We start from the raw sequence: 21641 nt of genomic DNA on the forward strand, positions 1-21641 counted from the left end.
CATCGGGGCCACGCGTGTCCAGCCGTGCCCGCTCTCCCCGCTGCGACCCCCGCGGGCCCACTGCTCGCGCGTGTCCAGGGTCACGGGGGGAGGGGCCGGGCCGGGACACGGGGGGGCAGCTCGGTGGCGGGCCCTGCTCCCCACCCCAGCTGCCCGGAGTGGGGCAGCCCCCTGCTGGAAGCCCCCCCAGCCGTACTGCCTTGCCCCTGCCGGGCTGGCCTGGGGGGTAAATTAGCTGAACCTCACCCCCGCCAGTGCTCCTGCCCCTGCTCCTGGTGCCCCCCACGCTGGACATGCCTGGGAGCCCCCCAGTACCCCCCCCGGCTGCCCTAGGGGAGGGGGCAGGTCCCCGCTGGCTCCGGGGGGGTTTCACTGCCCATGCCCCCCCATCCCTGCCAGGCGCATCTGCTGCCGATGCGCCGTGGGTAATTTCACCTGTCACTCACCTGGGGGGAGCAGGGGGAGAGCTGAGAGCCAGGGCCCAGGGGAGCCGACAGCCCCCCCCCCGCACCCCCGTGCCACTCAGGGGCACCAGGCGTGGCGGGCCAGGGTGACGGGGGGCTGCAGCCCCCAGGGCTGGCTGCATCTGGTCCAGGCTGGCTGTGCCCCCCCCCCGGGCAGCCCCCTGGACAGGGGAGGCTCCAGGGCTGGTCCCAGTCCCTGCTCCGCTGGGCAGGGGTCCGGCGCGCGCGGCCCGTCACCCCCAGGGGATCGCAAGGGCCAGGTGTGCAGTGGGCCCCAATCCTGGGTAACGACCCCCCCGGGGCTATTTCGGACCCCGTCCCCCATGCGCCCACCAGTCCTGGGCACTCGCCTCGGGAAGGGCCCTCAGCTCCTGTTCCCCCTATCCCCCCCCCGAGCCGGAGCTGGGGGGGGAGGAGGAGATTCCCCCCTTGGCCGCAGGTCCCCTCGCTCCGGCTTAATGAAATATTGAAGCGTCGCGGCGGTGACAGACAGCTGCCTGCGCGGCGCCGCACGGGGGGGCGCCGGGGGCAGGGCTCCCTAGTGGGTAGAAGCGGGGCTGCCACAGGCCGCATCCTGCTGGGTTTCAACCCCCCCCCCGCCAGGGCACGGCCCCCCGGGGACCAGGGCAGGGTCCCCAGGGGGACGCCGGATCCAGCCCCACCCCGGCGGCCCTCGCCTGCGAAATGGCAGCGCGGCCGTCCATCACGGGCCTGCCACGGCAGCGAGATGGATCTCTGCGGGGCGGCCGCGCCGGCTCTGGACACGCGGCAGCTATTCAGCATGCAGGAGGCGTCGGCCGGAGACATCCATCCTGTCCTGCCGGCAATTAGGAGAGCGGGGAAAGAGCAGGGCAGGTGGATGGGGGGCGCCGGCGCCATGGGGCACCCCGCCCTGGACTGGGGGTGCCCCTGCCCGCCCAGAGGTCCCCTGCCGCTGGGGGGGCCCCGCACTGCCCCGGCCCGGCGAGGCCCGGCTCCCCCGCGCGGGCCGTGCTGGGCCGAGGTGGCGGCCGGCGTCCACGCGCGAGGCCTGGCTGGTCCCCACGCCGCCCGGGCTCCCCCTCATTGGCGATTCGCCTCATGCGCCCCCGAGCCGCACGCTGACAAATAGACATTTAAAGCCGACAATTAGCCGGCCCCGCGCTGACATGCCTAATGTATGAGCGTGCGCCCGCCGCCAGCCCCAGCGCCTTCCCCTCGCGCGGCGCTGGGCGCGGGGGCCGGGGCCGCCGGTGCTGGCAGTGATGTACGATTCCGGAGGGGCCCCGGACCCGGAGTTCGCATTAATTACTGGCAAACTGACAAGCCGACGTGATGCGCGGAATTAGGCCCTGGCCTGCTCCCCCCAGCCCGCGCCCGCTCGCTGCTTCTCCTTGCAGCACGGCTCGAGCACGCGTGGCTGGGGAGTGCGCATGGGCCCCTGGGGCAAGACACACCGGGGCGGGGGGTGTCCGGGGGGGCCTGTTTCGCACACATGTATTCAGGTGTGTGCACACCTCTGCAGCTGCCCCTGTGCGGGAGGGCTGGAGGTGTGTGTGTGCATATGCATATGTGTCTGTAAGGGCCTCTGCGGGTGTGCACCTGGGTGTGTGGGGGTGCGGGTTGCATGTATGTATGGAGGGTGCCGGGGGGGGGTGCATGGGAGGGGGTGTGGGCTGGTGTGTGTGCAAGGCCCCTTGTGTGTGCGCATTTGGGGTGTGCGTGGGTGAGGGTTGCATGGATGTGTGTATGTGAGGGTGCAGGGGTGTACATGGGAGGGCGTGTGCACACATGTGCAAGCACCCCTGTGTGTGTGCATTTGGGGCATGTGTGGATAAGGGTTGCATGTACGTTTGTGAAAGTGCAGGGGTGTGCACGGGAGGGCGTGTGCACTAGTGTGTGCACACATGTGCCAGGCCCCCCGTGCGTGTGCACCTGGGCCATGTGTGGGTGAGGGTTGCATGTACGTCTGTGAGAGTGCAGGTATGTGGGGCCCACGCACTACAGGTGTGGGCAAGAGGGTGTGTGCCCATGTCCCGGGGGGTGCACGCGTGTATGCATGTGTGGGTCCCAGGCTGCTCCATCCCTGCAATAAGGAGCCCGGCAGCCCCCGGCCCACCCCGGCTGCGGGTCAGCGCCCCCCAGCCCCGATCACCTCCCACCCCCACGGGGCGGAGAACCCAGGCCTCCGGACATCCTGCTGTCTGTCACCCGCTGGACCTCCCCCCAGGCCAGGGGCAGGACCCGGCGTCCTGGCCCTGGCTCCGGCCCCCGCCCGGCCCCACCCGGCCGCGGCGATGACAGATGCTTTCATTAGCGGGCGGCGCTGGCGATCGATGCCCTAAACGCCGGTGGCCGGCGCTGATCAATGCCTCCAATTAGGCATCCTAACAGGCGGCTGATCCGTGTCAGCCCCTCGTGCCACCCGCGGGTCACCCGGCCTGGCCCAGGGGCCGGGCCGGGGCTGCTCTGCGTGGGCACCACCAATGCGGCATCGTGGGGCTTTGGGGCCCAGGACACCGGCGTTCAATGCCCAGCCTGGGCGCGGGGGGCACAAGGATGCCTGTGTTACACACTCAGCATGGGAGGAGGCTCCAGGACCCCTGGCTTAGCGGGGTCGGGGACCGAATGGGGGGCTGCAGGATGCCAAGTCTGCCTTTCCATGACAGCGCACAGATGGTTTGGGGAGGGGAGGCTTGCAGCTGCCCCCGGGGTCATGCGTCGGGGGGGGGGGCAGGACGCCTGCGACCTGCCCGAGCTGGGCGTGGGGAGCTGGGCCTAGTGGCTGCAGTTTGCCCGGGCCTGGCACAGCGGGCTCAGCCGGGGGGCGCTCGGGTCTGCTTGTGCCCTCCCAACCCCCGCCGCCCGCCCCCGGGGCAGCAGGGCTTGGACACGCGTGCGCACCTGTGCAAGCACGTGTCCTCGTGTGCCCCGCATGTGTGCACCCCCGTGGACACGCGTGTTCCCCGGAGATGCCTGTGCTCTGCACCAGCCCCTCCCCGGGCCTGGCTGTCGGCGCGGCGGTCCCGCGGGCCGCGGCGCGGGGCTGTCTGACAGGCGGGGCGGGGGCAGCTGTCAGCTCCCGTCTGCCGGCAGCGCAGAAATGCCAGAGCTGCCTCCCCCTGACAAGGCGCACGCCGAGCCCGGCTGCGTGTGCAGGGGGATTAACCCCGCCGGCGCTGGGGCCTTCTTGGGCTGGCGGGGCCGAGGCCTCTGACTCCAGGCGCGGGCGCTTGCCCACGCGTGGGGGTGCCCCCACGTGCGCCCTACAAGCTGCGTCGAAGCAGGCCCCAGCCACGGCTCTGCCGCTCTCGCTGCCAGGGAAACTGAGGCCGGGGGAAGGAGACAGGACCCGCTGCCGGCCTGCGGGGGCTGGCAGAGGATGCAGCCCGGGAGTCCTGGCTCCCAGCGCGGGGCGGGGGGCACCTCCTGCTCCGGCTGGGGGCCGCGGCGGGCGTGGGCGCTGGCATTCTGGGCACAGCTCATCCATCTCCGCGCCGCTCACCAGCGCTGGATCCGGCCCTGGCTGGAAAAGGCAAATTTGACATTTTTAAATCCAGATACTTAAAAGAATCAATAGGACACAGGAGACCCCCCCCGCCCCCCCATCGATCGATCTCCCCCCAGTGCGCAGGACTGGCCGCCTCGAAGCTGCAGCTGGCGAGGGGGAGGGGGGCTGCAAATGACCACCCAGGGGCTGCAGCTGGAGCTTCCCTGGGTCCGGCGTAATTGGCTGCCAAGGAAGGAGAGAGGGAGAGGCAGGAGCATCGGCGGGACTGGCGGGGGCAGGGGGCTGCGGGTTGGGAGTGAGGGGCACCGGCAGGGCTGGGGGGCAGCGTCTGTGGGTCAGGAGGAAGGGGTACTGGTAGGGTTGGGGGGGCAAGTGGCTGCAGGGCGGGAGTGAGGGGCACTGGCAGGACGGGGGGCAGGGGGGGCTCCTGTCATTCCCCCTGCACTGACTTCCCTTGAAAACCCTGGCAGGAGAAGACATTTTGCGGGGTGGGGGATGCAGCCCCCCCATATCCCCCCACCCTCCGCTCTTGCTCTGAGGCAGCAGATCCTTGTTTGCCACCCCCGCCCCCCCGGCTCCATCCTTGGCTGCTCCCCGTGAGCCCCCCGGGGCGGCTGAGCCCGCGCGGAGCCAGCCAAGCGTTGGGCCGCGGCGCTGGAAGCTTCTCGGCCGCGGCGCCCGGGGGACGCGCTGTCATGGAAGAAGACAGGCCGGCGGGGCTTGTCCTGGCGGCTGGACAGAGCCCAGCCCCCAGCCCCAGGACCCCCTTGCCCCCCCAGCCTCCCCTCACTGGAGGTCGGTGCCCCCCAGCCAGGAGGAGCTCCCAGGCCCCCCGGTCCCTGCTCCACCCACCGGACACTAAAGCCGGGACTCAAATCCAGGACAACCCCTCTGCACCCCCTTGGTGCCCAGAGCCCACCCGTGCCCCAACCAGAGCCAGGTCCTGGCCTGCTCCTGGGGGGACCGCAGCCCCCAAGCCCCGCGGCCCCCCTGGCCAGGGGAGCAACAAGGGAAGCCAAGTAATTTAAGTCGCAGCCCCCCCCGGCTGGCAGCGCCACGGCCCTGAGTCAACAGTGCGGGCGCGGGCGAGGGGCTGATTAATAATGAATTAGAACAAATTGGCGGCCGCTCTGGCTAATCCATGTAAATAAGGGCCAGGAGGCAGCAGCCGGGTCTGGGCAAACACACGGCCGCCGGAGATGGGGGACTGTGCTGGCATGGGGGGGGTCTGCACAGACCCCCATGAAACGCACTGGCATAATGAGTGGAGGTGGGAAGTGGGGTGGCACCTGTCACAGTCTTGCCGGGGGGCAAATGCCTCCCCGGGATCAGCCCTGCCTTGCAGGATAGGGCCTATCTGAGCCCCACCCCCACTGCTTGGGCTGGCTCCTAGGCCAGGATCGGGGCCCAGGATGGGGGGGGTCACCACCGTCAAGGACAGGGTCAGGCAGAGGAGCCCCCCGGGGCCATGGCAGGGCAGGCTGTCCAGCGGTCCACCCCCTCTGACCCCTTGTCCATCTGGCTGTCCATCCCCTGACCCCATGCCCATCTGTCCATCCCCAGACCCCGTCTCTGTCCATTCACCCCCAGACCCCATGCCCGTCCATCGGTCCTCATGCCCCTGGGTAGCACCTGTGTTGGGGGCAGCTGGATGCTCCAACCATTGGGAGCTGTGGGTCTGTGGGGGGAGCAGGGAGCCCAAACATCTGCGCTCCACTCCCTGGTTGCCCTTGGGGGGGTTCTGCAGACACCCTCCCCCCACCCCCCCGCTGGGAACGCCCCTGGCCTTTGTCCTGTGCATTCAGTGCTGCTGCCCGCCCCCGCCACCCCCAGCGCCACCTCCCCAGGCAAGGGGCAAAGTCCCTGAGCTGGGAGCCGGCGCTGAGGCCGGGAGGCTGCCGGTGTGCAGGGGGGGCACAGGTCAGTGGGGCCTGGGGAGGAGCCTGGTGGGGTCTGAGGGTGGCCACCACGCCCCATGGCCAAGCGGGTCCTGGTGGCCCTGGCCCTGTGGGCGCTGGGAGGCCCAGTGGGGCTGCACCACCTCTACCTAGGCCGGGACAACCATGCGCTGTTGTGGCTGCTCACGCTGGGTGGCTTCGGTGTGGGCTGGCTGGCCGAGCCCTGGTGCCTGCCCGGCTGGGTGGCACAGGCCAATGGGTCCCTGGAGCCGCAGCCTGGCCGTCTGCCCGCCCTGAGCCCCGTACGCTTCCTGGGCCAGGTGGCCGTGGGCGCCTACTTCGGGCTGGTGGCGCAGCTGGGCCTGAACTCCCTGCCCGGCTTCGAGCTTGTGGTCCTGCCGCTGGCCGTGGCACTGGGTGTGCACCTGGTGTCCAGTGTGGGCCCGCAGACGGCCGACCTCAGCCACACACTGACAGCCGCCTTCCTGACTGCCCCCATCTTCTCCCGCCGCTCCGTGGCTGCGCTGCCCATCAGCCTGGTGGCCAGCGTGGCAGCCCAGCACCACCGGCGCCGCCGGCCCACCCCGCAGCCCCGCCAGCCCCTGGGTGCCCGGCTCTACCGCCTGGGCCTGGCCAGCTTGGCCTTCACTGCTCCTCTGGTCTATGGGGCCCTGAGCCACACAGCCGCTACCGCTGGGCGTGTGGCCGAGGCCGTGGGGACTGTACTGGGCTGGCTCGAGGTCATTCCAGCTGCCAGCCGGCTGCTGGGGCGGGCACTGCTGATGCCCCTTCGGCTGCTGATGGGCACCGAGTGGGGGAAAAGCCACGAGTTCGTGCAAAGCTTTCACTACCTGCAGCAGCAGCAGGCGTACGAGGTAGGGGGCAATGGGGTAGGAGGGCAACAGGGTGCCGGGAACAGAGGGGGGAGCTCCAGTGATGCCACCAAGAAAGCCCGGACTCCTGGGTTCTGGCCCTGGCTTTGGGAGCGGAGGGAGTGAGGGGCCCCCTGCTCTGTCCCATGGGATCACCCAGGAAGGGGGTTGGGTGGGCACCCCTGGGAAGGAGCCCCCAGTCTGATGGGTGGCTGCTCCTCCTCACTCGCAGGTGCTGGGGCTGCCGAATGGGGCGCCCGCCGAGGACGTGCACCGGAGCTACCGGGCACTGGTGAAGCTGTGGCACCCCGACCACAACCGGCACCGTGTGCAGGAGGCCGAGCAGCGCTTCATCGAGGTGCAAGAAGCCTACGAGGTCCTCACACGGGCCCGGAGGACCCGGCCGGGGTGATTGGCTGCCGCCTCCCCTCGCCCCTTTGGGGAGCAGGGGGCAGCCCCCAGGACACCTGGGTTCTGTGGATCCAGCCACTTCCTCTCTCTGAGACTTGGGGTGCGGCTGGCGCGTGTTCCGGCGGGAGCCTTGTCCAGGTCCATGTCCTCCTCAAGCGGCTGACTGCAGCAGCCTGGAGGTAGAGGCAGGAGCAAGGCAGTGTGGGATGCCTGGAGGACCAGGGAACATCCACTTCCATGCAAGGATGCTACTTGCTTCTCTGGTGTGATTTAAACCAGGTTAACGGGCACCCGTGGGTCCACTCCGGGTTCAAATGGCATGTACGTGCCCTGGGCGTCCCTGCCTGCAGCGCTCTCACATGTGCGTGCACAGGTGTGCAAATACATTGTCACCCGTGCACACATGCACATGCACACACATGCGTGCCCATATACATGCATTCTCACAAATATACACGTGTGTGCACGCATGAGAATGCATGTGTACATGTGCACACACGTGTGTGCGTGTGTGTACTCACAGGCGTGAGTGCATGTGCACTCTGTCTTCCTGCCTTCCCTCCTTGTGTGGCATCACTTCGGCGGGCCAGGAACAGGCTCCAGCCCCAGCTGCAATGTGGGGCCTGCGGGCGTGGGGCCTGGGGACTCGTCTGTCAGGCAGATCTGGAGCAATAAACCCCTTCCGGCCATGAGGCTCTCAGGTGTGAAGTCTCCATTGTCCAGTGGGGCCAGTATGTGTTGGGATGTGCCTGCGTTGGGGGGTGCGCGGGAGGTGGGAGGAGGGGGAAATGCACATATGCATGTGGATGTGCATGCAAGGGTGTGAGTATGTGTGTGTGTGCATACATGTGTGTACGCACATGTGAATGCATGCATGTGTATGTGCACATTTGTATTCACACTTGTAGTCATATGTGTGCACACGAGTGCATGCACAGGTGTGCATATGCTTCTATGTATGTGTGTGCATGCATGTGTGGATGCACAGGTGACAATGTCTGCATCAATCCATTTGTGCACAAACGCATGCAGACTTGTGTGCATGTGTGTATCCACGGGTGTGCAAATGCATGTGTGCAGATTTTGATCCAGGGCTGGACTGGATGGTCTCTTGAGGTCCCTTCCAGCCTTACTTATCTTATCACCTGTGCACGTGTGACAATGTGTATATGCGCATGTACGTGCACGCACGTGTGTTTGTACGCGTGACAATGCATGTGTGTGTGGGCTGCAGAACACGCACGCGTGTGTGCACGCGTGACAGTGGATGCCTGCACGTGCCCGCACGGGTGAGGCCGCCGCCACGGGGCGCCAACCCTCCAGGGGCAGCTGGAGCTTCGGCACTTTCCGGAAGAGACTCGGCTATTTCCGCCTCCCCACGAGCTGCTCTCGGCAATTTCCGTCTCCGTTCGGCTCCCCCGCCCCGCCCACCTCGGGCCCAAGGCGCTGCGTGATTGGTTCTCTGCCAGCCTCTGGCCACACCCCTTGGCTGGGCGAGCCCTCGCGCCCTCATTGGCCGGCGTGCTCCGCTCGCCCATTGGCTGTAGAGTTGCCTCGCGCCTTACCCGCTCCTATTGGCCGGGGAGGCCCAGTCGGCGCTTCTCATTGGCGGCGAGGCCTCGGGGCCCTCCCAGCAGTTGGCAGCGGTGTCCTCGCGCGGGGCTGCGGGTCTCCCGCCCCCCATTGGCTGCCTCGTCTCGGCCCGGCGGGGCCTTCGCACCCCATTGGCTGGTAGCGCTCGGGGGTTCAGGCCTGGCCCGGGCCCCCGCCCCCTCCCGGAGCATCGGGGCGGCCTGAGGTGAGGGGGGGCTCGGCCCGGCCGCGGGGCGCGCGGCGGAAGGGGGGCCTGGGGCCGTCCCCCCCGGTGAGTCCGCGGGGAGCGCGGGGTTGAGGTGGTGGTGGGAGGGGCCGGGAATGGGAGTCATGGGGGCCTTGGGGGTTGGGGCAGTGGGGGGCGGGGCAGGGGCGGGGAGGGGGGTTGCGGGGGTTTGGGGGGTGGTGGTGGGGAGGGGACAGTGGGGAATGGGGGCAGGGTTTATGGGGGAGGGGCAGGAGGCGTGGCTGGCAGGGGCAGCAGGTAAGTGGGGGCAGGGAGGTGGTGCCGGGAGGGGGGGTATTGGGGTAACAGGGACAGCGGCGTGGGGCTGGGGCAGGGCCCCGGGGCGAAGGGTCTGGCTGAGAGCTGTGGCACAGGGGGCACTGAGCGGGGGGTGGCTCAGGGGCTCCGTGCCCAGGGTGGGGGGGGTGTGGAAAGCCGGGGTTTGATGGGCGAGTGGGCTCCCAGCGTGGCCGGTGCCTCCTGCTTCCACCCCAAGCTATGCCTGCATCTCCCCCCACCCCTCCCTGCCCCCTGCCTTTGCAGGCTCTTCTCCCTGTGCTGTCTGGTCCGGGGTGGGTTTGTGTAATTCCCTCAGGCCGAGCCCCAGTCCCAGTCGGGGCCTCTAGGTGCTACTGTAATACAAAGAATGAGCAAGTGGGCATGAGGCAGCAGGAATATGGGCATGGTGGAAGCAGGAAGCAGGCAGGACTGTGAGGAGGGGGACGGACACAACTTAAACACAGCAGGGTTTAGCCAGGATTTGCTCCAAGGAAAGGGGCAGGGGTATGAACCTGGCCTAGATGCCCCAGCAGTGGGGCCGAGTCCAGCAGCTGGTCCTAGCTTGGCCCTCCCCCTGCTTGTTCTCAGAGGGGTTTGTCTACAGGAGTCTGCTGAGAAATCGCCTGGGCCAGTGTGGGAGCCGTTTTGCCCGAACCCCCTGCGGGCTTAGCTTGTGTCTTGCACCCTGCTCCTGTTTGCCACATAGATTCATTCACTTCCAGAGTGACCTGAACTAGCCCCTCTGGGCGCAAAATGAACAGACCTGCTTGAAGAGCTGGTGTGGACCGGGAGGTCCACGCGGACGGGTCCTCAGGGGTGGTAGCATGTGAAGAAAGAGGCTTTGTTCTGCAAGTCTTGTATTGAAGGACTGTGATTTGCCCTGTTTCCAAGTGAAGTGGAAGGAACTGCTCCCCAAGTGCTTGCTCGCACCCCCTCCTCTGCTAGGCTGCTGCTGTTGCTATCTTGAAGGCTTGTAGATATGCAGAGATAAAGAAGAGTCAGCTCTTCCCCTTCCTGGTGGGAGATGACCCCTTCACAGGGCTCTGTTTCCCTTTCTTTTAAATAATTAGCTATTTGCAAATGTCAGGGACAAGGTCCAAACCAGGCCAGGCAGCCGGATCAGGGACCTTCTGCGATCCTTCTTTTAGTGGTAAACAGGAGGAAAGCCGAGACAGTAAGTAAGCAGAACATCTGTAAGTCTTTCGGGGTTTTTCCTCTGGGAATGTATCACACACCTGTTCTGGCAGTGCCGTGCATGCATCTGGCATCAGGCTGTACACGTGCGTCTTCTTACTTTTGCACATTTTTTTCCTTCGTAGCCACCTTTGGTCCATCGTAGCGAGCAAGTCACATGTTGCAAGCAACCCTGAGCTTATCCTCTCCATTTCTCTGTTAGTGGAGAACAGAGTTTCCTGTGCCTGTCAGTCATGTCAGAAAAGTTTAGCGGGCATCAAGCTGCTCACGAGTGGCTTGGGGACCTCTGCTCTCTGGTTCCTGAATATCAGATAATCACATGGCACTAAGCTACTTGGATTGCAGTTGTGATCTCCTGTGACTGGCAGCAGTGCTCGCTAATAAGCCGACTTGCTTATGCAGTTATTAAAAGCTCCTTTAAATGTTTTTACAATGAGCTGGCTGCCTCGCATCGCATGTTAATTTTGGCATCGGTGACTAATGTCTCTTTCTTTTGGCCTGGCTGTTAATAAGGATTTTTAAAAAGTGTGCAAAGTTAGTGAACTAAGACTATGAAAATGAAAAGTTCTGCCTCATTTCTTTCTGAATATTAATATCCTAGCATGTTTAGTCGTTGCGTTCCAAGCAGGTGCAATGCGGTGTAAAGAAGATGCTAGGATTGCATGTTATTTTTCTTAACTTTTCTTCTTGTCCTTGGAGGTGAGACACGCGTCATTGTATATCTAGAGATTTTATGCTGTTGTGGACATCACCTGCTTTTTCTTTAAAGAAGAACGTCACTACAAAGCCCTGCCTGGGGAAATGTATTATGATGCTAGACGTTTATTCATCTGTAGCATCAGCCTTGGCATAGGCCGTTAAACTATCTTCACAATAAACTGAGACAAGGCTGCATGCTCTGTTGTGATATTTGACTCTTAAACACCAGTGACGTTAAGGAAATATTTTTCAAGCATCAGTTGGCGGCCTGAACTAGAGACAGTCCCCCGTACAGTCGGATTTATTTTTTTAAATTTAGGAGTAGACGGGTAGGAGAAGCGAAGTCTAGTGCAGCAATGAGAGGCAGCCCTTTTGTAGGTGAAGTAAGGGGCCTTTTTGTTGTGTTTTGGTTCTTTAATACCTGATTACTGGAGCTAATATTGCACTTTTTCACCTCTTAAAGGTCCAGTGTAGGAACAGGTCCCATAGGAAAGATTACTAGGCCTGGAGCTTGGTTCTCTTCACACCAAGTAGATTAAAAGGCAAACAGTTCAGCTTCGGTGCTTTTTTGGTTTCCTACTGAACTATCTTTGGTAGTATAGTTAATATTGGACATCTGGGTGTGGGGGAGTAACTACTGGACATTTGCTGATGCAGGTCTTAACAGAGGCCTTAGTAACTTCAAGTGGTAGTCAGGGAACATTACATTTTTCAGCTGCAAATTTCAATGAAAAGTTTGATACTTGTTTGAAATTCTCACCTGAAAATACCGACTTTGCTGAAACGTGTTTTCTGGCAAAGCTCAAACCTCCCCACTTTAACTTGCATTTCAAAACAAGAAAATCAAGGTGGACCTCTTTTGCTGACACTTCTGTTTTGTCCACATTTCAGTTGGGATGGACACTTTTCAGCCAGATAGTAGGGGTGGGAGTGAGAAGAAGGGGCCCCTGCAGCAGCGTAAGGTCCCCAGGGGTTTGTTTCAGAATTTGTGGAAGTAAAGGACTGTGGTCGCTCTTCTTTCAGTTCTGCTTGTATACCTGAATCCTGGCTTTTTGCTCTAGTTCAGCAGAAACTACTGGTTATGCATGGGGAGGAGACGATTGACACGCACGGCTCATTCATACCAATGCCTTGTTTCAGGCAACTTTGCCAGTATAAAGAGTTAGGCATGAATTACTGCACAAATTACTTGCATAGTATTTATGATGATTAAATAGCATTTGTGGCAATAATAGCTTCTTGTCCTCTCTTGTATTCGTGCCATTTGAAAGCCATCACATTTAATTTATTTTTATTTTCTAGACTAGTAAAAATGCGCATCCCTAACTCTGACTTTGAAACCCCAGCTACAGAGAGGTAATGCAGAAGGCTTTCAGCTAATTTCTTGTGCATCAGCAATGTATTGCAGTGCTAGCATCTGCTTGAGTCGCTGTAGTTATCGGTTTGCAGCCCAAGCCTTGTTTCAAGGGGAATGGACTAGCGTGTGTGGGGTTTTTTTTTACTGTCGTTTACTCTTCAAGATTTCTTTAAATATTTTATGATTTTGCAGAGCTGTTCTGCAAGCCCTGAGCAAACAGGGCTCCTGGGCTTCAGGCAAAGGGCTTCAGGCAGAGGGAGATGTTGGAGTGGGAACCTGCCAGGCAAGGAGGGTGGGGCAGAGACTTGTGACCTTTTACTCCTATATAAAGTATATAAGTGACCTTTTTATTTTAAACTGTTCAGTGGATTCTCCCCCTCCCTACAATTTAGAAGTTCAAGTCTTGTTTATTTAGGGACATGCAATAATAGACCTTCAATAATTATATTAATAATAGACATTCAGTAATTCAACTCTCATTCTATTAAGGTGATGTCATGACAGCCAAGACTGTGAAAGCTGAACAAGTGAAGGGGGGAGATTTCTACTGGGAGTACTTGCTGTTTTATATTTTCTATTAATTTCTCTTTACCTTAAGGAGAGCTTAAACATTCACTATCTTCACCCCTTCAACTTAGATGTGAGACACTACAGCTACCTCTCCCGAGACCCACCCACCCACCCCCTCCGTAAGTCCATCATTATGTCTTTTCCTTACCTCTTCTTTTTTTATTCATTTTCAAAAGTTGAGGTCTTTCTTTAAATACTATATTTTAAAAGGCCCAATCGGGCAAAAGTTCATTTTCTTAACATACGAACACAAATGTATTTGCAAGTCGCCTTCAAATGGAAATCTTTTTCTCTTTTGTCTTTCAAATCCAGGAGGATATCCAGAAGTGATCATTTTTGCCTTAAATAGCATGCCTACATGTAGAAAGAAACTTGTGCAGTCGAAACCTCCTATTCATTATTACCTATGCTGTGTGGAGGGGCTGTTTGTGAAGCTTGATGTTTTCACAGAGGTTTGAGTTTTGTAAAAGGCAAAGCATTAGGGGACATTTGCCGTAGGAGAGTGGAAATTTGGATAGAGCTTATGGTGGTAGCTGTTTCCCTAGATGTGGCCCGGAAGACTTGCCTGAGGTTGCACACAGCTACAGGCCAATGTGTGCCTAGAGCATCACGGCTGTCTGCGAGAAATGCTAAGAAACAATCTCTCCCTCCGTGCAAGTTAGGAGCTTACGTTCTTCTCTCCTTTTACTCAGCTTCCCTGTCTCTCTTCTTGACTGACTTCCCTGTCTGTCCGTTTCATGTACAGCATCTGTTGGTGTATCTCTGATTTGGCCAAATTATTCTTCCAGCCAAGCTGGGCTGGAGGCAGACCTGTCCGAGACTGGCTGCTAGTGTGGAAGACCTGTATGCTCACTTCACCAGTGTGGACCAAATGGCGGAAGGGAGCATTTTACTGCCCTACATATGAATAGCTGACAGCAAATACTGCTGCTCTGTGCAGGCACTTCTCTTTATAATCACTGATCTTTACAACGGGTCCATATTATCCCTGCTTTGCAGGAGGCGCAAGGACATGAAGGGTCTTGCTGGCTGTCACGTGTCACTTCAGGGGCTGAGCTGGGGTTAGGTCTCCAGGGGCTGGTGCTTCCAGGTCTGTGCTTATTTACTCGGCTTCAGCTTTTGTGTAAATACTGAAAAGCTTAGAGGGATGGTTTTGAACTCCTTGGATGGGTTCATTACAGTTAGGCATGGGGAACACAGTATAACTTGGCATTCTCTAATACAGCCTATTGGTGGGGAAATGCAGTGGTGGTCTCTTTTTTTTTATTTTTTTACTGCTCGGTACTGCATACATACATGTTCATGCATGTACAGCTTATGGGGTGCTTGTTATAAACAATATTCCTGCAAGGTGCAGGAATAGTCTGTGTTCTGAAGTGTTTATTTTTGCTGCTTCAAGTTGCAGTTCCATATAAAATTAGACTGTAAGAGGTACACGCTTCAGAATATCTAATGTCTTGGATCGTGCTCTGCATGCTGCATTCACTTGAAGAACAATAAAGGTGTAGATTTAAGGAGAATATAGACAGCTAATTATCTCTGTAGTTAAATATTCATTTCATTCTTGTACAAAATAATTAACCTGTTAGAGCATGATGGGGAAATCCTGAAAGAAGGTTTGAATGTGATAGTAGGCAATTAACGTTTCTTAAGGACTAAAACGATTCTTTTGTACAATATGATTTTACTCTGCTTTTCCCAGTTGCATCAAAGGATTAGTCTGAGCTAGGAAAAGAAGCTGCTTTATGCAAATAGATTCTGCTGGGGTCATTAATGGTAGACTTTTTTTTTTCCAGACCTGTGCTCAGAAAACCAAGGAGGCCAGAGTGCAGGTGTGATATAGAGCACTGGGTATTAAATGTTCCATTGTTCTCTGAAAGGAGCTTCTGAAAACTGATTTATAGATTCAAAAATCACATGCAAGCCTGGTTTTCTTCCAGCTCTTACCATTGTGTGGCATGTTCTGTTCTTCGCTGACTGAAGATGCTGAACCCAGCCTGCTGTTATCCAGATGTGGGGCCTATTCAGTTTTGTGCGTGATAGAACTGCTTGGGCTTGCTAGACAACGAACAAAGTTTAAAGCTGTCGTAGTCTCCAAACAGGGTGAATGGGGCTTGTATCGAGCTTTAATGACTCTGGGTGTCTTGTTTCTTCTGCTCTGCCATGGCTTATTAGCACCTGCTTAAAAAGCAGGTAACATCAAGACTTCAGCTTGGCTGAAAGGCCTCATACCCAGAGCTTCCGTGGAGGGCTGTACGAGAGGACTTGCCCCTGCACCCAGAGGTGGGGACTGTTTGAGGGTCTGAGTAGTCTTTACCAGTCTTGGTGTTTTGTACTTACCACAGAGGCAAAACCTTGTGCTTCTACATGGTTATGAGACTCTACGAATCTGTAGGTTAATATGGGGCATGTTTAAAACATGATATTTTAATTGAGCCTTCATTTGGTGCTGGATGGAGAGTGGGACAAGTCAGGCTGGCCAAACACGTCTTGGGGCTCTGCACCCTCTGCTCATTCTAGGAACCCTAGAATTGAGGATGCAAGAACGATCATAAACCGCCAATTGAGAGATTTTTCTTTTTGCAGGCACATTGTAGTGCGTGTGGGATCGCACATGCTTGATCAACAGGATTAAAATAGCTTGGTAAGGGACTGCGTTACTCAAAACCCAATTAGCCAGGTGCTGCTGAGCCACATGTGCAATATTTAAGCTCAAGGGGGAAGAAAGCCGCTCCACAACTTATGTGAAATCCCAGAATCAAAATGATAAAAATGTTAAGTAGCAGGTTTATTTTCCAGGACTCAGGATTTCAGCAGGAGAAGCAACTTTCACAGGGCACCCAAGCAAAACTTTCACTAGTTGCCCCCCACCCCTCCGAAAACAGTAGATAAAATAATTACTTCTAGAAATGGAGTGAAAAATTAAATCTGGACATCATTATTTTGTCAGAATATCCTTAGCATTATGGGTCAAGTTTTTAAGTCAGTCCTTCCTTTATTCCCTTTTTTGTAGTAACTTGAAAATATCTTTCTGTTCATTGTATTACATTTGGAAAACATTCATGTTCAAGCTATATGTTTTTTTTTTAACATGCTATTTTATACCATCAGCTAGGTGACTGCGCAGCTCTGGGATTTATTTAATTGGTACAGCAGGGCCAGAAAAAAGGAGTGTGTGTGGGAAGGGGGGAGGGGGTCCTGTTTAAGTTGTAGGTTTAAATTTAATAATGGAATTATTTAAACCCTGATAAATGAATATTTCTCTCTGGTGTTTATAGAATGCATAATGCATTATAGAAGACATTGCACTCTCTTTATCCAAAAGGGGGCTTGCTTTTCTGCAGGTTTTTTAATTCATTTTTAATTTGTTAGCCCATGGGTACTTTACTTATCCTGGAATTTAAGGAGGTGTTTCCCGCTCAATTTTTAAGGGGAAAAAAAAGCATTAAAAAACCCCAAAAAAACAGTATAGTTATGCAGACACATCTGACCCTTGTGTCGAACAACCATGTTGCAGAGTTTTCAGTCTGATCAGTTCCTTGCAAGGCTTCTGGTTAAGGAGGTCACACAATTTTGTGAAACCGAATCTGAACGTAGGCCAAGGTTGTCTCAGACTGTCCAGCCCACGCCTTCCCCTGACAATTTCATTTGGTGAAGCAGTATTGATTCCATCTTCAAACAGTCTGTGTTGGCCACCAGATGTGTTATTGGATGCATCTTAGCTCTGTTACTGGGAAATCATTTATGTACAATAGCGAGGCTTAACCATTGCTTGGCAGAAAACAATTTCTCGTTGCTGATAAAAGCCTGTGTGTTTTTTCTGAGACCTAATTTCTATACTTACTCTCACTTGTAACATGGATAAAATTTATCTCATACTTTGAAATGCTCTGATCAAAGGAGCTCGAGAAGAGCCAGGTTCCACAGGCTTTTTGGGGTTTTTTTTTAATGTATTGTGGCTAAATTTTGGTCTAAATGAGATGTGCCTTTTAATTATTTTCTGTCCATGAATTATCACCTGCAAACTCCCCACAACCTAAAGTACATTTAAAAAATCTAGGCTGTTAAAAATCCAAACAAATTTAATTGGGGAAAGCATTGTATTTGTTTGTTTAAAACCAACCTTATATTTTTCACAGGCTTCCTGGATCACAGGAAGTTTTTGCTCGTGTTTTGTGTCAGCATTTACCTTTTAGAGAGAGGAGGCTTGTTCATTTACAGCTCTGTTCTTGAAGGAGCCTACAAAATAAATGTTAGCTGTCTAGTTTTGACTGCAGGTGGGTGCACGTGGCATATTCCTCCTCCTCCTGAGCTGGTCGTCTCCAGAAAAGACATTGTTTCGAAACCTAGGAGAATTCTGCTCGAGTATTTGTAGCAGCAAGATCCTGGGCTTATGTCCTGTGTACTTCCTGCTTACACGCAGGCAGCACACAGGCAGGAGGGAGGGGACATGAAACTTGCATGTCATCAGGCGATCCAAAGCACATCTGCTCTCTGAGCAGCTGCACTGTCCCCTGGTGCAGCGGGTTTCCTGAAGGTGCTGATGGCAGGAGAAAACGGAGGCGGTGTTCAGCGCTATCTGGGTGTCAAAGGTTCGAGCCCTCACTCTGTGTCCCGGCTGTTGCAAGGATCTCGCTCGTGTTGTGAAAAGTTTTAAGATGCTACAGTTTTGGGGAGTGCACGCCTCCGGGTACTAAGCGTGAACAGAGGAACGATTTCATTCCAAAGGCTGATCAGGGTACGAGCTTATGCATGGGCTAGTCATCCAAGCACTCAGTTTACAGGTGAAGAGTGCCTGTGTTTGCAGTTTGCAGCTCGCAGTGAGTATGCTAGATTTGTGCAGCTTCTCTCTCCTGCTTTCCTGGAGCTCATGTTTCGTGTTTGAGTTACGTGATTAGATCTAACAATATTTTGAACACTTGCATACTTCAGTTGGGACTGTTTTCATTGTGGCAAACCCTCCATTTATAACTATCAGAATACATTGGTGGGAGCGCCTGTGTTGTGGGAATTGTACTTCTGGCTGGTGTTAGTAGTTTCTTGTATCACGTTAGTATTGCTGCATTCCCTACGCTTGTAATGTATACCCTGGGAATGCCTCTAGAATCCATTCCTGATGAGGAGAGTTACTGTTCGCTCCTAATTTTCCGATATACTTGAGCCATACAGTTCTCTTTCTAAATGATGAAACAGCAATTTCAGTGTCATTCTAGAGCGTGCTGGTTCTAGCAGGAATCCCAAGTGCCCTTCAGACCGTTCATACCATTGGTTTTTGTTGGTTGGGAATCAATATTTTTTGTAAAAAAAACAAACCAAAAAACACCCAATCTATATATTGAAATAACTGTGTCCATGGTCCTACGTTTTATTCTGAATGTGGCTTTAATGCTTTACAGAGAAGGCCAGTTTGGCACAGCTCCAATGGCTATTTTTTTCTAGCAGAGAGGTCACTATTGTTCTCTTATTTTGCATCCTGTTCTTGGTTTCACCTGTTGTTATGCCTGACACGGCAAAAACAGCAGGCGTTTTCTTTCTCAGCTGTACATACGGATGTTTAAATTGCTCTCCACATGTATGTTGTTATATTGCTTCTGCTAATTAGTGCAGGAACGTCACATGTATGTGGAGGTCAGCTAAAAAAATACCTATGAAAAGCTGAGACAGAACAGCCCCTGCCTTCCTTGGAGTACAAGAACTAAAATGGAAAATCTGTGTTGAGGGGGAAACCCAACCCCTGACTGACTGTTTTTCAGTGCCTTTTTAAAGAAACACAAATTTTATTTTTCCAAAGCATGAGAGAGGAAAGAGTTTGGTGACCTGGGTGAGTTCCTGTATACCCACATGGCTAATACAGCAGGAGTTTTCTAACTCATTTCCACTTTCTTTTCTTTTCTTTTTCCTTTCAGATTGTGTTGAAAGGACAGTCCAAACTGCTGCAGTCAGGCTTCCTGACAAGAAGTTGCTTTTGAGAGGAAGGAGCGATAGTGCTTTGCTGTCTTGTCAGCGGAATTTCTGACAACTCTAGACCCCATTTGCCCTCACAGCTGGGATTTTGCCATCCCAAAACAGATATTTGCCACTTCCTGCTTTGATACAAGACAACGTGTGAATTGCAGCTGCCAGCCGCATTATTCAAGGGCAAGGACTGCTTTTTTCTAACCGGACATAAAAAGCAAACACGCTGGGATGGCCAGGAAACAGAATCAGAAAGGTAAGATCCATGTGAAATGTGACTTGCTCAGAGGCAATACATATAAGTATTGATTGTGAAGCCACCAGTTAGGAAAATAGAGAATTGTTCTCCCCAAATTCGCTCAAGTATGACAATGCAGTGGGGCAGCACTTCATGGGCTCCAGGTAGTTCACGTCCCTGACGGCATCAGACTCCAGGCAGAGCAGAGCCAATGTGCTGTAAATATTGCAGTGCTTGGAAATAACGCCAGAGAGTTTGTCCGATTGTTTTGGGTCTGCAATATTGACGCTCTTTTGCTGGGATATAATTAACACCAATGCAACGTTCTCTTCCTCTTGCCAGTTTGAGTTTGAAGCAATGTCCAGACCACATAGTGAACTTAATGAAGCGTTTAGACCAATCACTGTTTGGTTGGATGTTCCTATTCACTTGCATAATGAGAAGCAAGCTTATTTCCACCTGAAGCAGCATGACGCGTTTGCACAATCTTTACAAGCAACTAAAATAGTCGTGGAGACTCACTGTGGTGTGCACATAACAGTTTCTCAGAGTTAAAGGGATACCAGCTGCTTGAAATCCAATCCTTTCTTTCTTTAAGAAAAGGGTTAACATTCGTGTCTGGCAGTCAGCCTTCCCCCAGATCTCCCTGCCAATTTGCGGGCTGGGTTTTTTTTTTTAAGTTGGTCAATATTTTTTTCAATGCTCTCTTTTCAATTTTTTTCAGTGTCTTCTGCTTGCTCTGAAACCAACTAGACACTGTGTGCTGTTAGATACACAAGGGAAATGGCCTGAAACCCTAGAGAGAGCCTTTTTCCTTCATTTCTTATATTTACAGCTTGCACAGGCAGGCGTGGGCCTGCGTAACACTCATTGAAAGCAGAGCTTCAAGCAGAGGCAAGAGTCGGCCTCCGTGTCTTGGATGGCAGGATCAGGGCTTTAAGTTTCAAATAACAATAGTAGGGGAAGACTTTCAACCCAGGCACAGTGCTTTTGTTTGACCATGGCTTTTCAATATATATATATATATTTATTTTTTTTTTACCACTTCCTGCATATATAGTTAAACCACAATACCACACTTTGTCCAAGATTCAGGATATCAGCTGAAGTCCCCTCTCCATGGCAGTGCCCTCCTTCTCAGTTGTATGGTGCTTCGTCTGGACCTCCCAAGGATCACTAGCTGCTGTACCAGTACTTAAGGGTTAGGAGTTATTGCCTAAGTGGTGTTTTCTGGTCTTGTTATTCAAAATGCCGTGCAAATTGTGTGGTGTGCTGAAACTCTAAACAAGAGGTCCCCGGTTTTGGTTGCTAGTAGCTACCTACTAGGAATCGGCATGAAACCACCAAATAGTTTCATGTTGCCCACTGAACAGATGTCAGGGTTTTGGTCACCACCACTCTGCACTGGATTCCAACCAGAGGCCAGTTGAAATATGATGTCTCTGAGCTGAGATCCAAAAGTGCAATAAAAAAGTGAGCCTATTATACTTGTAGAATGTAGGCCGCTTTAAGGAAAAGGCTTGCTCTCTGTCTGTGGTACTCAAACACCACAATTTGGCCCTCAGACTTAGCTTCATATATCAAGCATCATCCTAGATTTTAAAGTTGGCTGGGCATTATTTGTTCCCAGCAACTAAACTGCAGTGCCAGGAGTGCTTATCATATAAAGCCTGATAAACTATTGCAGGCCAAATGGTAGTTCCAGTATTACTTTGGAAGTCCAGGAAGATGCTAATACTGCCTTAATTGTGATGGCATAGTAAGCTCCACTGTAATATCTGGAAATTAGTGGCACGATTGAATAGATGATGGTGGTGAGTGACATCTCATTCACCATTATGAGCTCCCTTGCCATTTTGTAACTGCATGTGTTTGTATCTCTGCAGCAAGATTTGTTTGTATCCAGGAAAACAAAGGTCAACTGAGAAATAAATGACTAACAAGTATGTGGGGAAAATCAGTCTGATTTGTGAAAATGCTAAAATTGATTAGGGATGAGCTGATGTTTTTGTATGAAGAGAGCAATACTCACTAATAAAAGCCTAAAGATCAAATTTTTGTACCATTGTTTGGTACTCTTGGAAGAGTCGATGACTACTGTTCTTCCTTTTGAGCTTCTTATTTCAGAGTATTGGAGCCAGAACATCTTTACTGAGAAAAATGAGCTTGCTTTCTCTGTCTGAAATATACCTGCACAACAACAAAAAAATCTACCGTGGCCAATTTATCCTTGGCTGTTAAAATACCCTCTGGTTCTGGTCTCCTATTGCTTGAGGCTGACACCTGTTTAATGAACATCCTGATCCTGCAAACATTTATACACATGCTCCATCCACATTTCATCTGGACTCCTCGTACTGGCCTCGGTCCTTAGCTAAACTTTCTCCATGCAGTA

At 54.4% G+C, this 21641-nt stretch overlaps 2 protein-coding genes across 6 annotated transcripts in view; both read left to right on the plus strand.

The window, feature by feature from the left end:
- The first annotated feature begins 5898 nt into the window (after positions 1 to 5898).
- Positions 5899 to 7818, plus strand: DNAJC22 (DnaJ heat shock protein family (Hsp40) member C22). The gene is made up of 2 exons (XM_090052262.1): positions 5899 to 6727; positions 6957 to 7818. Exons 1-2 carry the CDS (start codon positions 5930 to 5932, stop codon positions 7134 to 7136), a joined length of 978 nt encoding a protein of 325 aa, XP_089908388.1. The 5' UTR covers positions 5899 to 5929; the 3' UTR covers positions 7137 to 7818.
- A 960-nt stretch (positions 7819 to 8778) lies between these two features.
- The window catches only part of SPATS2 (spermatogenesis associated serine rich 2), a 37987-nt gene continuing 25124 nt past the window's right edge, over positions 8779 to 21641 (plus strand). The window contains exons 1-3 of one of the 5 annotated variants that reach the window (XM_090055921.1): positions 8798 to 8999; positions 13082 to 13172; positions 18960 to 19264. In XM_090055921.1, the coding sequence (XP_089912047.1) occupies positions 19240 to 19264 (25 nt within the window). In that variant the 5' untranslated portion in view covers positions 8798 to 8999; positions 13082 to 13172; positions 18960 to 19239. Of the gene's footprint in view, positions 9000 to 13081; positions 13173 to 17697; positions 17792 to 18959; positions 19265 to 21641 lie in introns of those variants that run through there. The other 4 variants (XM_090055919.1, XM_090055923.1, XM_090055918.1 and 1 more) reach the window with 4 other exon arrangements.

This window comes from Crocodylus siamensis, chromosome 6 (genome assembly GCF_052110815.1).
Source record: "Crocodylus siamensis isolate JL-2025a chromosome 6, ASM5211081v1, whole genome shotgun sequence".
In the NCBI taxonomy this organism is placed as follows: domain Eukaryota; kingdom Metazoa; phylum Chordata; order Crocodylia; family Crocodylidae; genus Crocodylus; species Crocodylus siamensis.

Coding starts and splice junctions, on each gene's coding strand:
- DNAJC22 (XM_090052262.1), top strand. CDS start 5,930: ATGGCCAAGCGGGTCCTGGTGGCCCTGGCCCTGTGGGCGCTGGGAGGC. Junction 6,728..6,956: donor AGCAGCAGCAGGCGTACGAG/GTAGGGGGCAAT, acceptor CCTCACTCGCAG/GTGCTGGGGCTGCCGAATGG.